We start from the raw sequence: 15,739 nt of genomic DNA on the forward strand, positions 1-15,739 counted from the left end.
GCCCATGCTAAATCCTTAACAAACGCACCTTAGACATGGCTCTATAACCTGCCATTCTTATCCCTCTGGCTCATCACTCTAAACATCCCAGTTTTCAGAAATCACCACACTCTTGCCTGGTTCCTTGCCTCTGCCCACGGTGTTTTCTTATTCTGAATGCATCCACCTCCCTGCCTCTTTTACCACTCGTCCCTTGGATCCCGCAGGTACCGCCCCGATTCCTGCCTCTATTTTCCCAGAGGACTTTCTACTTTTCCTTCACAGAACACTTATCAGAGGGGGTGTTTTTGCATGTTTTTGTCTCTCCTCATCACTAAAATGAGCTTCTCATGTGATTGGTCTTCACACACTCTGCTTGAATACCTGTCCCGAGATACTCGCCATCTCGAAGGTGATGCATTCTATTGCAACCAACTCTCTTGGCAAAATGGTTTTCCTATTATTAGGAAACAAATCTTCCCTGATACACGAACCTACTGATTTTCTCCCCAGCAGTTCAGTTGCCTAAAATTCTTTAAAATCGGAATAAAGATTCTCTTCCCATAATTAAGAATAGATTTCAAATATAAATATCCTGAGAGTGGCAATACATGTATAACTCATTCTAAAGTATAAATGACTGATAAGAGCTTTTCCATAAAACAAGATCTTACTAAAAGAATCTAAGGATCTGGTTAGGAATACAAAAGGCATCAGGAATACAAGGACATGAAAAATCTGATATAGTAGAAAGAGCACTGGACTAGGAAACGAAAGATGGGCCCAGTTTGATCTGTTATTTCTGAGTTTTGGTTTCCTCATCTGGAAAAGGAATCACTTACATGATGAAGCATTCTCTTTATTACTGTACTTGCAAAATTTTGTGTGGAAGTGGTCCATTCATCCGGACTTGTCTTAGGCCTTTGATTTGGCTTGGCTTTCTCAGCTCTTTCTTAGCTCTGGATGGGCAGAAATTTGCACGTGTGTCAGTGAGCTTCGGCCTCCTGGGGACCGGGTTGATGATCCTGGTGCCAAAGATGCTGACTCACACCACTCACCATTACATCAATCAATGAGCCTTTTATTCCCACCTGTTTTGAACCTTCCTCTCCCCTGCCTTGAAACCCTGCTTTACCATGGCTATTTATGGAATGTGTATCATAAATATTTGCAGGTAACACATTTACTGCAGGTAACACATTTTATTATGATTTTATTATATAATCTCTTTTCCTGGAGTTTTGCAAGTAAAGACTGCATAAGAATCAACTCTTTATTTGTCCTAAGTTCCACCCTACAGAACCAGGCCAATATTATAATTGCTTGATGCACAAGACTCAGTGACTCAATAAATACTTTACAAAAATAATGTATTTTTTTTCCTTTCTTAAAACATAAAAAATTAGGATTTTCTAGATGAGTTCCCTTCCTCATTTTTATATTTATTTACTGGAAATATATTGGTGGAGAAAAAAATTGTTAAGATGGTATGAAAATAAAATAGATGAAATGAAGTTCATGTTCTTTCCCCATTTATTTTGCAGTTTTCTTTGGAAAAGTGCTACTCTTCGTTTTTAAGTCTGACCTTCCTGTAGCCTTCTGAACCTATTAAGGCACGAGCAGAAATTCTACCATTCTGGGGTCTTTTAGTAGAATTACAGCACTGTGCTAATATCATCCTTTATTTTAAAGCTTATGTAAAACCAGGTCTCAGATTTGCTCTTAAAATATCCATCTGCTCCCCCTCTACCCTCTCCCAGTCTGAGGGAAGGGCATTTTGGCAGCTGAGACTTCAGCAAGGTACCTCACTGGCTAACTCACCTTTGGTTTCAGGCTTTTTTATGTTGATATCCTTCTATTGAATTTCTCGTTTTTAAAGAAGTCATTCCTGGAAAATTCCCTTTCTCTTCCACCTCCCTAAGCCCCTTTCTGAACTCTCACGGAAGTGATTAAATAATTTCGGGATGACAACTCCAGAGAAAAGGTTATGCATAAATCACATTCATATTAAATAAGTTATACATAAAACTGCTTATCACGTTTACAATTTCAGTCTCTTGGCCCCATTGCTTCTCTGGGAACCACTGAATCCGAAGTGAGTTGAATTCCACCCACTACGACTTCCAGATTCTTCTTCCGGTTTCTTTCTCCACATCCTCCTGAGAACATCCCTCCCTCGGAAGAGTTCCAAGGGGACTGTTGACATTGAAGATGGCAACGGTGGCTTCAGATGGCAGTTGCGAGGGCCCGGCGCCCAGCCCTGGTGTAACTTAGGACAGATGCCCGCGCGGTATATACACGTCCTGGTGAGAGCGGCTGTCCGCCGGGCTGCGATCGGCGCGGCACACCAGCGGCGGCGTCTCTTTAATACTCCCTGGCCTCTTGAAACTGCTTGACGTAGTCCTCGTCGGAGGGGCTCTCGGTGCACCTGTGTCCGTTGTTGGGGGGCCGGGCCTCGTTATACCTGCTCCAGTCGCCCTTGCAGATGATCCAGGGCAGGACGTCCACCTTGTAGTGGAGCTCCGCCGAGAACTCGGTGCTGATGAGGTTGGGCGTGCCCGCCCCTTTGCCCCTGGTGATGAGCTGCATGTTGTCGCCGTAGCAGCAGTGCTGGGCAGCCAGCGTGGTGCTCTCCAGGGACAACATGGAGCGAATGCAGTACCGGGCTGTGGGCTTGTAGATCTCCAGCTTCTCCTTGGGCCCGCTGGCGTCCTTCCAGCGGAAGTCCCTGCGCTTGACGCGGTCGAAGATGTCAGCTGTGCTGTAGGCCACCTCGGTGGGGTAGGAGCAGGGGCAGCTGGGCAGGTCGTTAATCACCTTGTGCATGTACTTCTTTAGGAACTCGCTCTTGCAGCTCATCCAGCGCTCACAGCTGTCCGTGTCTGAAAAAGGCCACAGAGAAGCTCATCACCTGCAAAACTGGCAGCAGGATGCCTTTAAAGTCAACCTCTCCGTTCCCGAGTGGCAGCCCCTGGCGCGGTGAACACACTCACTCTCCTTGAACTTGGGAATTTCTTTGTCCACAAGGTTCTCTGCACCACCAATTCCTTAGTTTATATTATGAAAAAACTTTCAGATACATAGGAGAGAAAATATACAATGACTGCCTAGATTGCCATCACCTAGACTCAATCATCATTATGTTACCCTCATTAAAATTTTCTTTTGGAAATATATAATATTACTATTCCCAAACCAGTCAATGCTAAAGGAAATCAACCCTGAATATTCACTGGAAAGACTGATGCTGAAGCTCCAATACTTTGCCCACCTGATGTGAAGAGCCAACTCATTGGAAAAGCCCCTGATGACGGGAAAGATTGAGGGTAGGAGGAAAAGCGGGTGACAGAGGATGAGATGGTTAGACAGAATCACTGACTCAATGGAAATGAATTTGAGCAAATTCCGGGAGATGGTAGAGGACAGACAGAGGAGCCTGGCCTGCTGTAGACCATGGGGTTGCAAGAGTCGGACATGGTTTAGTGACTGAACAACAACAAGTTTTAGTAGGCATCTACAGAAAAAGGTGTATTTTCTATGGTTTCCTGCATAACCTTAACCCCATTATCTATCGCTCATAACTAAATGAACAGTAATTCAGAGATCCACCTTGAATCTTCTAAATAAACAACAAGTGATACAAAGTACTTTAAAGTAGTATTTGTAAGACTAAGTTTTATTTTACTCCTCACTGACTTGTTTGAACTAGGCCTAACCTCTTAACCTTAGGCAGGAAACTGTAACAATCATTATATGCAAATCTCCATGAAAGATGACTTAAAGAAGAGGCTGGTGGACCCTGGTTTTAGAGAATTTAACATTTGGCCCAAGGCCACTGACCTGTAGGCTCATAGGGGGTGCTTCCAGGGGTGAGCGGCCCCGGGCTGGCCTGGAGGCTTGGAGGGGTGGCCACAGGTGTCTCGCTCAGAGCTCCTGCAAGAAGGCCTGCAGGGGTGCTTTGCTGCCCGGCTGCAGTGCACCTGCCCTGGGGTCCACATCCATTACCTTAGACCATTTTTCAGATCAGAAAACTGAGGCAGGAGTCAGTTAAGACACTTGACGTTATGCTAGACAAGCTTTTCTCCCTTGGGGCTGCTCTTGGTCAGGCAGGGTGCTGCTTTATGGGGGATTCCCACATCAGACAGCCTTTGCTGGCTTCCCCATGGGTGTAGGCGAGACTTTCCCCAGCTTCTCGGAGGCCCTTGCCTCCCGGTCCTCTTTCCTTCCTTCCCTCCCTTGGCAGGGGTCAGGCCCACACCTCTGTCTGAAAGCTCTCCCCGCCTCCTCCTGCTCCCACACCTTTGTCCCTCACAGGCGGCGGCTCTCCCAGGGAGGGTTTTGAATGTCCAATCGTGTCTCAGAGGGCTGGACTGGACCCAGTCATCGTTCAAGAGCAGAGAGGAGGGCCAGCCAGGTTGGCGGTAACTGTGTGGCCCACGGTTAAACAGAGAGAGTCTGAGGGCAGGGAACACATTGTTTCCCCGGAGCAGAGGATACACAGAAGGGAGACCACTGGTATCAGGGCCTGGGGGTGGTCTTCATGGGGTTTAGGCCCATTCAGAGGGCACTAGGGAAGCATGGATGGTTTCTGAGCGACAGCAAGCTCTTCAGTGCCAATTGTAAGAGTCCCAGCGAGATGCTTGGCAGGTACAGAGGGTGGGATCAGGAGTAGTCGGGGAGAGGGGCTGCCAGGCCTTGGGGGGCTGTGGGGAAGGGAGGGAGGCGTCAGAAGTGACTCTCCACCACTGACCTGGGTCCTGGGAGGCTGGTGGTGTCAAGAGTGAAAATCGAGAGGTAGGATTGAGAGCCAGCTTGCAGGGAGGGTCAAGGTCCTTTTGAGGGAAACAAGGAAGAGAGAGCTGGGGCACCTCTCAGGAGCGTGGGAAAGGCCTGGCCTCAGATGGCATGTGTGGGCACTTGTGTCAGACTGCTTGCGTCAAATCCCGGCTCAAGTACTTAGCGGCTCTGTGACCTTGTGCAAGGCATGCTACCTCGGTGGGCTTCAGTTTTCTCATCTCTAAATTGGGGATAAAAATGGCACCCAGCTCAAAAAAGTCCCATGAGGGTTAAACCAGAAGGCAAGCGGGCCGTGCACAGAACAGGGTGGGGAACGCCGCCTGCAGGAATGTGCTAGACTCTGTGACTCCACCCCGGCAAGCCCCGAGTGCGCTGCTGCAGAGAATGGAAGGCCCATCCTGGGAAGCGCGTGTCTGCAAAGCCAGTGGGGGTCCTCCTCAGAGGGCAGCGTTTTCAGAAACAAGATTCACAGAAAACAGCTTTGCATTTTCCCTCCAGGGCATAAAGGCATCACAAGTCATGTACATACAGGACATGCATCCACTGACTTATTATTTTTTTTAATCAGACTTACACGAAGTATTCAGTGTGAATGTTTTCAGTGCTTTATGAGTATCAACTCATTCAACTCTATAAGTCTAGGAGGTGGGCACCATTAAAGTATGAAATTGTTAGCCGCTTAGTCATGTCCAACTCTTTGCAACGCTATGGACTGTAGCCCACCAGGCTCCTCTGTCCATGGAATTCTCCAGGCAAGAATACTGGAGTGGGTTGCCATGCCCTCCTCCAGGGGATCTTACTGGCCCAGGGATCAAGCCCAGGTTTCCTGCATTGCAGGCAGACTCTTTACCGTCTGAACCACCAGGGAAGCCCAGACACCATTACCTTAGACCATTTTTCAGATCAGAAAACTGAGGCAGGAGTCAGTTAAGACACTTGACGTTAAGCTAGTCAAGCTTTTCTCACCCCTGCTGGGCATATTCCATTTGTCCTTCTTTCTCCTCATCTCCCTTTTCCTTGCCCTGGAAGGCTGCCCTGCGTGGATCTGCTTTGTGGACTCCCTGAACCCCAGTTTCTAGCTGGGGTGCGCCGATGGAAGGACCAGGTCAGGGGCAGAAGGAAGAAGGGCGAGGTAAGGGTGCCGTTCCTGAGGCTCCTCCCTCCCTGTTACAGGCCGGCTGCATCCTTCTGGGAGTCAGGGGTGTGTCCGCTCTACCCAGGGGTCTGGGACCTCTCCCCAGTCCCTGCAGTCCAGAGGGTGGTGCGGGCTCCCCACTGTGGCCAGTCCCAGAGCACTGTACCAGCCCTTCTGCTTTCCATCCACCTGCTCACAACTCATCAAGTGCTCCTCCGTCACCCAATTGGAGCGTGAACCGTGTCTGTCCCTGCCCGGAACCTGCCTGGCAGGCCACCCCCTTCTCCTCCGCTGTGTCCCAAGCTGCCCACTGGGGCACCTGGTCCCATTCCCTGTGACAGGGCAAGGCAGCTGCCTGCCTGTGCACAGGAAATGGGGGAAGACAGTCGCTCTCTGCCCCCAAAGCCAGCCTTGCTGCTTTACTATCTTATGCAAAACTCCCACAACCTTTAAATTTGGGGGATCAAAGGCATTGTGTTTGCAGAAGGTTTCTGCTAGTGGCAGTTGGCTGAACGTGAAGGACTGTGATGGAAACCCTGGGCAACAGCATTTCCAAACTGATTCCAGCTTGGCTGAGGAGAGCGGAAGTGGGTGCAAATGAGAATGGGGCAGAAGGAATCTTACCTTTCTGCAAAATAGAATTACATCCAGAAGCACATGCAGCTATTTTTATACAGCAGGACTTCCCCTTGCTGAGTAGACACTTATAACTTTGGCCCGTGTTTATTGTACTCTCTCTGGCACTTTCTATCAGAGGAGTAGCAGGGGGTTACAGAGGTTTACAGAAAGCTCATGTGGTGGGGGGGCTGGGGGTGGGGTTAGGATGGGGAAGGCATAACGTTGAGAAAGTGCCCTTTCTCTTCCTTCCTCCCCGTGACCCTCTGCTGGGACACGGACATCATCATTTCTTTATTTCATTGGGGACACTTGGTGAGGGCTGCGAGAAGAGATTCCATGAGGCTTGAGGCCCCATGATGGATGAGCCCCACGCCAGGGGCAGGGCGGCCCCAGCTGCGAGCTGGGGCAGACACAGCAAGGCTGCTGGGCTCCGTCTGTCCCTGCAGGAGGCTCCCTTTTGCTTGCTGTATATTTGGTAAGCAAGAAAAACGCCGACAGCACTGGACCCCATAAGAGGAAGACGCAACATTTAAATGGATCCAAGGATGGCATGGCAAAGGCAAAAGGAATCTCTAAGACACTAAATCAATATTTGGATGAAAAACGAAAAGAAAACTCTTCATACCGACTTCAAACAGTTTGGTGGCATTAAACTCTTCACTTCCCGCAAGCAGACTCACTTCGGTGGCAGCTGTCCTGAAGGTGTCTTCAATTCCTAGGCACAGACAGGAGCTCTTTTTTCTCTAGTTATATGGAAAAAGTACCGCCCCCCCACCCCCACCCTACTGGCAAATAAAAAAACAAATACACGTGAACAAAGCCTTTTTTGTATTCATTACTACTCATGGGCAGAAACTTGCCAACAGAGGAAACAGTAAAACGCAGGTATAGAGCATAAAATATATTAAAACCCCAGATACCATCTGCAGCGTGAAATCAGATCCAAATGTGCCTGAATGTCCTAAGGAGCTCACTCCTGGTCCCAGGAGTGGGGTTTTGGGTGGTGCTGGACACACGTCAGGGTGTGTGTCTGTCTGGAGGCATCAGAGTGGCAGTGTGAGCCAGAGACTGGAGAGTGTGGTGGTGTTGTTGGTTGTTGTATGGTCACTACATTGTGTCCGACTCTTCTGAAGCCACATGGATTGTAGCCTGCCAAACTCCTCTCCCCATGGGATTTCCCAGGCAACAGCACTGGAGTGGATTGCCATTCCCTTCCCCAGAGAATCTTCCCCACCTAGGAATCAAACCCACATCCCCTGCACTGGCAGGCAAATTCTTATCCACTGTGTCACCAGGGAAGTCCAGTGTTAACAACTTGTCTAGTGGATAACACTGGTCTTAAGGACTGACTCGCTGGGGTTCACATCTTTGCTAGCTGTGTGACTTGGGTAAGCCCCAGAACCTCTGGGTGATTCAGTTTTCACATCCATAAGTAGGGAGAACCAACAACCCTCCTCAGAGCCTTGAATGAATGAAATGAGTTATGCATAAAGAAAGCATTTAGCGTAAGAAGCAGTAAGTGTTGGCTGACATTTTCTCCTTGAATATCTGTCTAGCTCATTCTGAGGATGCAGTGGTTCACAGCTAAAAGACCCATTTCTTGTATGCTGGGACTTTTAGCACTGTTGGTGATGCTGCAAAAAGAATAAGCTGGGGGAGGGATGGATTGGGAGTTTGGGATTAACAGATGCAAACAATTATATATAGAATGGATAAACAACAGGTCCTACTGTATAGCACAGGGAACTATATTCAGTACCCTGTGATTAAAGCATAATGGAAAATAGTATGAAAAAGAATGTATGTTTAAATATATATATGTATGTATAACTGAATCACTTTGCCGTACAACATTGTAATTCAACAATGCTTGAATAAAATAAATTTTAAAAAGTTAAAAACAAAAAAATTCAATGTTAAGAAAAGAATATGCTGGGTTTGTCATTACTTGCTCTGAGCAACTGAACCTAGTTTGCCTCACATTTCCTGGCTCCCTCCCCTACTCAAATGACCATCCCCACCCAGGTTTCCTTTGCAAAAAGGAATCCCCTGCAAATGGAAGCAGTCAGGAGAGGAAGGAACAGTGGAATGTGGACTATTTGTTGGAGAACCTTGGCTGTCCTGCTAGGTGTGAGTTGATTTCTTTTAAGGGGCTCTCCCTGGTTTTATGTGAGGCCCTTAGAGCTTATTTGTATGGTCAGCCTAGGGGACAGACTTTTACAGTGTCATCACCACCAGGCCAGGGAGACTGCCTGGCCCTTAAGTCTTTCCAGTGATTCTGAGAATCAAGACATCAGGAAAGGAAAGAGAAGGTGCAAAAGAAGACCCTTCATGTTCAAGGGAGCCCTGAAAAGCTGGGGGAGTCAGGAACAGAAAGGCAGAAAGGATGGAAGCCAGGTCAGATGAGAAGAAAATGTAAGAACAGGGCTGCTGGCCATGCTGCTTTCAGCAGTGAGAGAAAACATTCAAAATGGGAGGAGAGATGATATCTGCTATCAAGTTATCTAGGTCTACTGTTTTGTGTCTGCATGCCAACTCTGGAGGAGAAAGCAACAGGCAAGCTGCCAAGCCCTGACATTAAATGCTGTCTGTATTCATGTGTGGCTGAGCCCAGGACCCTTCACCCTGGTGAAGGTGGAAGAATTTAATGGTTAAGAACATGGATTCTGGAATCAGACTGCTTGGATTCAAATCCCAGCTGGACCACTTGCTTCTTGTGTGATTCTAGATAAATTAGCCCATGTGTCCCAGTTTCCACAGCTGCCAAATGAACACCATCATCAGTACTTAGTTCATGACATTATTGTTAGGATTAGATGAAATAACACATGCAAAGACTTTAGAAATCTGCTTGATACTGAAATACTCCAAAAGTTTTACTCTTCATGACACATGACACTCATTATCACCTTTTTTCTTCCTCATCTTCCAATCTTTATCTTCATTTTCTTTTGTTTCATCTTGTCTTCATCTTCTTTTCCCTCTCCTTCTCCTCTTCACTTTCTTCCTCCTCTTCTTCCTTCACGTTATTATTTATTGGTTTATTTCTACACATCCCACCAGACTTCTAACTCTGTTTCATTGTGATGAGTATGGGAAAGGTCAGCACAAACATCTTGACAGAAGTTGATCAAGCACTTTTGGAAATCCATCCGCATGGCTGATGGAGTCCAGAACTGCCTTTTCTCACACAACAGCCCCATTTTCTGCACATACCCCTTTGTTATCACATGCATACCCAATCTGATCTTCTTTCTCTGCAGAAAACCCTTTGCTCCTCCACATTTTTGTTCTAAAATCTCCTCCAGATTTTGTTCTAAATCTCAGCCTTGTGGTTTGAGAACAAAGTTTCCAGGGGTAGAAAAAGGAAGTCTGGGGTGTAGGGAATCAAATGTTCTGTCTCTGAAATCTCTTTCAGAGGAAACCATTTGGAAAGTGTGATTTCTTGGAAGAACCTGAGATACTATTTTAGGCTGATTTTCTACCTGCCTGTGGTGAACATGGTAGATGGAAAACCACAAACCAGTTGATAAACTCTTATGTAAGGTGTCAGAAAGTAAATATTTCAGGCTTTGTAGGTCACATATGGTCTTTTAAAAGTTGAAGTATGGTTGATTTAGAATGTTGTGTTAGCTTCAGGTGTACAGAAAATTGATATATATATAAAATGATAAGAATATTTATGTGGTATCACATGTATATTGTATATATTCTTTTTCATATTCTTTTCCATTATAGGTTATTACAAAATATTGAGTATAATTCCCTGTTCTATACAGTAGGTCCTTGTTGTTTATCTATTTTATATGTAGTAGGATATATCTGTTAATCCTGAACTCCTAATTTACCCCTTCCTCACCCACTTCCCTTTGGGCAACTGTAAGTTTGTTTTCTATGGCCGTGCATCTATTTACATTTTGTAAATAAATTCATTTCACATACGGTCTTGGTTGTGTATCCTTCTTCCTCCTCCTCCTCCTCTCTCTTCACAACCCTTTAAAAATGTGTGGGCCATGCAGAAACAAGACTAGACAGCTGTTTGACAATATTACTACAGTCACAATTGTTTTCTAATCCAATATGGCCTCTCACTAAGTTTGCAATTATTAGTTAAGTTTTAAAAAACACGGACAATGCAGTTGAAAGCAATAATTAACTGCCAAGTTGCCCCAGTTTGCTCCCTCTGGAACTTTCAGCAACTCTCAGGCTAATACATGGTTTATCTGTAGATGGCTGTTAAGCCTCTGATCCTGGCTTCCTTATTAGCCCATGAACATCCATCTTCATGTATCTCTTTAAGGTACAACCAGTTCCACATCAAAGGACCAAGTTAACCAGAATCACTCCTTAAATTAAGTACATGGTAACATTGTCTTCTAGGTCATGGTTACTGCAATTGTGTATCAGGCTCAGAAAATCCATCTTTTCATCCGCTAAGCTCATTATTTGTCTCTTGTCCCAGTCTGGTCAGAATTCTCATTAGGAAAATGGTTGTCTTGTAAACAGTCAATTTCTATAAGTTTTTAAATAGAAGCTACAACCTTTCCCAGACTCACAGAGACAGAGAGCAAACTAGTGGTGAGCAGTGGGGAGGGTGAGGATGGGCCCCATAGGGCTGGGATGTTGGTGGGGTGTACAAACTCTCTGGTGTATAGTAAGAGATGTATTATACAACACGTGAAATACAGCCAATATTTTGTTATAACTGTCAATGGAGCATAACACTTGGAAATTGTACAACAAGATAGAAAACAGAACAAAAGGGAAAAGCTTCTCCGGGAACGTAGCGCCACACCCCTGAGTACACCCACCTGGGCAGTTGGGACGGTCACACGTCCTAGATTCGGTTGCAGTACACGCATAGCCACAAGACCTGGTCCGTTTCTGGTTGCCATTCCCACAGGTGACACTGCAAACAGACCAGAGGCTCCAGTCGCCCTCACCGTCTGTGGAATCTGGAAGGGAGCCAGGGAGAGGGTCACCAGCCTCGCCCAAAGAACCCTCACAGCACCCATCCGGCTGCCTGCCAGCTGCCCACTTGCAGCACCCCCACTGTTGGAGGGGACCAGGTGCCAGCCAGAGTCAGAAGTTATGGCCCCAGCGCTCATTTCAGGGGTTAGCTTCATGATGGCAGGGATTCTGTCTGAGGTTCTGACTCCCAGAGGACGCCTGCGTGTGTGCGTGCTAAGCCAAGTCTGACTCTGAGACCCTGTGGACCGTAGCCCTCCAGGTTCCTCTGTCCACAGGAAAAACACTGGAGTGGGTTGCCGTGCCCTCCTCCAAGAGATCTTCCCGACCCAGGGATCTAATCCAAGTCTCCTGTGGCTCCTGCATTGCATGTAGATTCTTTACCACTGAGCCTCTGGGGAAGCCCAGAAGATGTCTGAAAGTGGAAGTCACTCAGCCGTGTCCAACTCTCTGCCACCCCATAGACTATACAGTCCATGGAATTCTCCAGGCCAGAAACTGGAGTGGGTAGCCTTTCCCTTCTCCAGGTTCCTCTGTCCATGGGGATACTGGAGCAGGTTGCCATGCTCCCCTCCAGGGGAACTTCCCAGGGATCGAACGCAGGTCTCCCTCATTGCAGGTAGACTCTTGACCAGCTAAGCCACCAGGGAAGCCCAGATAATTGATACATAATGGTAGAGCTAGATGGTTCTTTATCACTCAATATCCATCCAACAAATACTTTATTATGTGCCAGGCCCAATGCTGGGTATATGAGATATATTATTAAATAAAACTTGCAAGGATCTCTGTCCTGTGGTACTAATAGTTTTGTGAGAAGAGTCAGACGATAATCAAAAACACACACAAAAATGACTAAATTATACAGTGTATCGGAAATCAGTGAGTGGTAAGGAAAAAGGAGAAATGAACCAGACTGGGGGCTTAAGAGCCGTGAGAGAGGTTGAGTATGTTATCTAGACTAACTTCCTCTTTTTATTTTTTAATTTAAAAAAAATTTAAAAAAATTTGGCCACACTGCCTGGCATGTGGGATCTCAGTTCCCTGACCAGGCATCAAATCCACACTCCCTGCCTTGGAAGCCTGGAGTCTTAGCCACTGGACCACCAGGGGATTCACCTAATTTCCTCTTTTAAGAGTAAGGAAGCTAAGTCCTGGCATGCTTGGGTGACCCATTCAAGGGGAAGGGGAAGAGAAAAGAAAGCTTGGGCCCTAGTGCTAAGTGCAGCATCTCTCTCTGAACTACTTTTTCCCGCTTTACCCAAATCTTCCTCCAGCCTGGGGGCCTCTGCCAGTGCCAAGCATGCAGCCCCAGTCATTTGCCTCGCAGGGTAGGGCCCTGCTCCGCTCGGAACAGGTCCCGGTGATTGCTATTACATAGGCCTGGCAAGAATGCAGTCCACACATGTTTCTACCTGAACTGCGGGACCCACGCCAGACTCCCAGGCTGTTGTTTACAGTGTGTTCACTCTCAGGCAAACCCAGGGCCACTGACTCTCTGCCCATTGTGAGAGTCGGTGGGGGCAGTTCTAGTCCTTTCCCCTAACCCACGGTTGAGAGTCCAACCACACCTCACCTGCCCCCGGGGGCCCCATCCCTTTCTCCCGACTCCCCCAAAGGGGTTTTTCCGAATTTTGATTTCGTTCTAAGACATGATTTTCCAAGCACATGGCCAAGCAGATGTTTGAAACTCCGGCCTTGTACAAGGGAGGCGGGTGTGCTTCCTCTCCCAGCCTGGCTGCCTCCATCTCTCCATCTCCTCCTGAGCATCAGTGCAGGGGAACCAGAGAGATTGCTGAGCAGGGGGCCAGGGCTGCTACCTCCCAGGCCTCTTGGTAAACTCACCAAGAACACAAAGGACGTACATGAAACAATCACACGCTTGCACTTTTGCGGTGGGTGTATCCATGTGTTACACACACAGGAACATATTCAGCACCTCCCGTGTGACTCTTCCTGGGGTCTGATTTGTTAAAAGGAACAACCACCACCAGAAAAAGTCATGGGTCAAGATGATACTGTCTTCAGACTCATAAAAAGGGGGCAGTGGGTAAGTCAGAAAAAGCTTAATTCACGGAGGAAGAGTTGCTGTCCCCTGTGGGGTGGGTCTCAGCCTAAGACATGATCCAAGTGATGCCAAGAGGTATCCCACTTGGCTCAGCAGAAGCAATGGGGCCTCAGCCACCTAGAATTCTCTGGCAGTATGTCCTCCCTGGTATAATAAGATGGAGAGCTAGCTTGGGGGAATATCATCTCTGAATGTTGAGATTTTAGCATTAAACATACTGTCTTGGAATCTCTGCCCGAGGTAATTTCTTATGTTGGTTTTTTTGGTCTAAATTATTGAATGTTAGTACTGTGTCAAATTATGTGAAAGGTGATTCCATAATTCTCCCCCCTGTACCCGCCCCCTTGGTGACTACCCTTTCATACCCACCCTAGCCCAGGGCCACTGACTTGCTCTGGCCCATGAAAAAACAGCAAATATGATGCAACACAGAGGCTAGAAAAGTGCCAGTGCCTCAGGGTTTGCCTTCTCCCTGGAGGGAACTCTTCCACCACCACATGAAGAGCCTGGGTGAGCCCGGAAGGTGAGGGGCCAGAGCGGGAGAGGCCCACCTGTCCCTGCACCCCCAGCTAACCAGCAGGGACCCCACCATTGGGAATGAGGCCATGCTGGAGCACACAGCCCCAGCCAAGTCAGCCCAAAGCAGAACAACAGTGCAGACGACCTGCAGACTCTCTCTCTCTCGAAGACACTTGTGCTTTTAAGCCAGTAAGTTTTAGATTGCTGTTGTTAAGTCGTTCAGTCATGTCCAACTCTTTTGCGACCCTATGGACTGTATCCTGCTGGGTTCCTCTGTTCATGGGATTTCCCAGGCAAGAAGACTGGAGTCGGTTGCCGATTCCTTCTCCAGGGGATCTTCCCAGGGATCGAACCTGAATCTCCTGCATTGTGGGTGGATTTTTTTTTTTTTTTTACTGTTGAGTGGTTTCCAAAGTAGCAAGAACTGGAACTTCCCTGGTGGTGCAGTGGTTAAGAACCCACCTATCAATGCAAGGGATGCGGGTTTGATCCCTGGTCGGGGAACTAAGATCCCACATACCACAGGGCAGCTAAGACCCAACACAACCAAAAAATAAATATACTATTTTTAATTCTCAAAGGAAAACAATAAAGTAGCAAAACCTGTCACAAATACACCAGAACAACCCTCCCTATGAATGCTCTCTGAACGGCTTGGAGACTCTGGAACCATGAAGGATTTATTACTTCAGTAGTGGATTTCTCCATGGCTTAAAAAAAACATGCTAGCAAAGCCATTTATTTTCCAAACACTCCTTTACACTGGTCCCCCAAAGTTAGACATGGAACATTTATGTCTCCACATGGCTGATCATTTCCATTGGCCTAGCAAGGAACTGAAACAAACTCTTGAGGAAAAGTGGGCACGTCAGCCCACTCCCCAGAAGTGTCTAGAGCACACAGCCCTGGAGAAGCATCCCAGCCAAGCCCCTCCTCCCAGGGATTTCTATTTGTTTAATGTATTTGAAGGACAGAAAGGGAGTTTCTGATGTAGGGGAGGTGGAGACAAAGCTCTGAGGGCAGTCTTCCTTTCTGCTATAATAAAACAGGCCTGTTTTCATTGGCTCACCTACCAGGGAGCATCGCTGAGAGCAGAAGATGAACTTGGGCAGCAGTAATTACAAAGACGACAAAAAAGACCGTAGAACAGTCCCTGTGAACGATTATGTGAGGTTGTGGCAGCCCCGTCTGTGACATCAAAGAGCTCAGTGAGGGCAGAGAACAATCCACGGGGCAGTGGGCTGAGGGCTGGGCTTCCAGGATGTCATTTGAAATTTTAAAGTGGTCATTATATACTTTCAGGGCACTCGAGTTCTGTGGTCCAGTTACAGTGTTTGGGCAACTGAAGTGACTTGAGTCTTGGCTCGGCCATGGGCAAACCTCCACCACTAATCCTAGCCAGACGATTGTGACTGCCAAGTATTGAAGTCCTGCCTTAACCAGCAACTCTGTCTAAACATCCTGATTGAACTGCTGTAATAATTCTGCAAGGTAGGTGGAAACACTCACCTTTTATGGATAAGGACACTGAGGCTCAGAGAGGTTAAGGTGCTTGATTAAGGTCACACAAATCAAACTTGGCAGGGCTGGTTTGAGAGCTGAGATCTGCCTGCTCTGGCCATATCTTGCTCTATATCCTAATATTCCAGCAGCTT

The 15,739-nt window shown here is 47.2% G+C and overlaps 1 protein-coding gene across 6 annotated transcripts in view; it reads right to left on the minus strand.

The window, feature by feature from the left end:
• Window positions 1-1,166: 1,166 nt before the first annotated feature.
• ISM1 (isthmin 1) overlaps window positions 1,167-15,739 on the minus strand; it is an 85,175-nt gene continuing 70,602 nt past the window's right edge. For all 6 annotated transcript variants that reach the window (XM_043479748.1, XM_043479746.1, XM_043479750.1 and 3 more), the window contains exons 4-6: window positions 11,341-11,484; window positions 7,155-7,244; window positions 1,167-2,861 (exon numbers count right to left, since the gene is read on the minus strand). In XM_043479748.1, coding sequence (XP_043335683.1) covers window positions 2,344-2,861; window positions 7,155-7,244; window positions 11,341-11,484 — 752 coding nt within the window. In that variant the 3' untranslated portion in view covers window positions 1,167-2,343. The remainder of the gene's footprint in view (window positions 2,862-7,154; window positions 7,245-11,340; window positions 11,485-15,739) is intronic.

Source organism: Cervus canadensis, chromosome 10 (assembly GCF_019320065.1).
Source record: "Cervus canadensis isolate Bull #8, Minnesota chromosome 10, ASM1932006v1, whole genome shotgun sequence".
Classification (NCBI taxonomy): domain Eukaryota; kingdom Metazoa; phylum Chordata; class Mammalia; order Artiodactyla; family Cervidae; genus Cervus; species Cervus canadensis.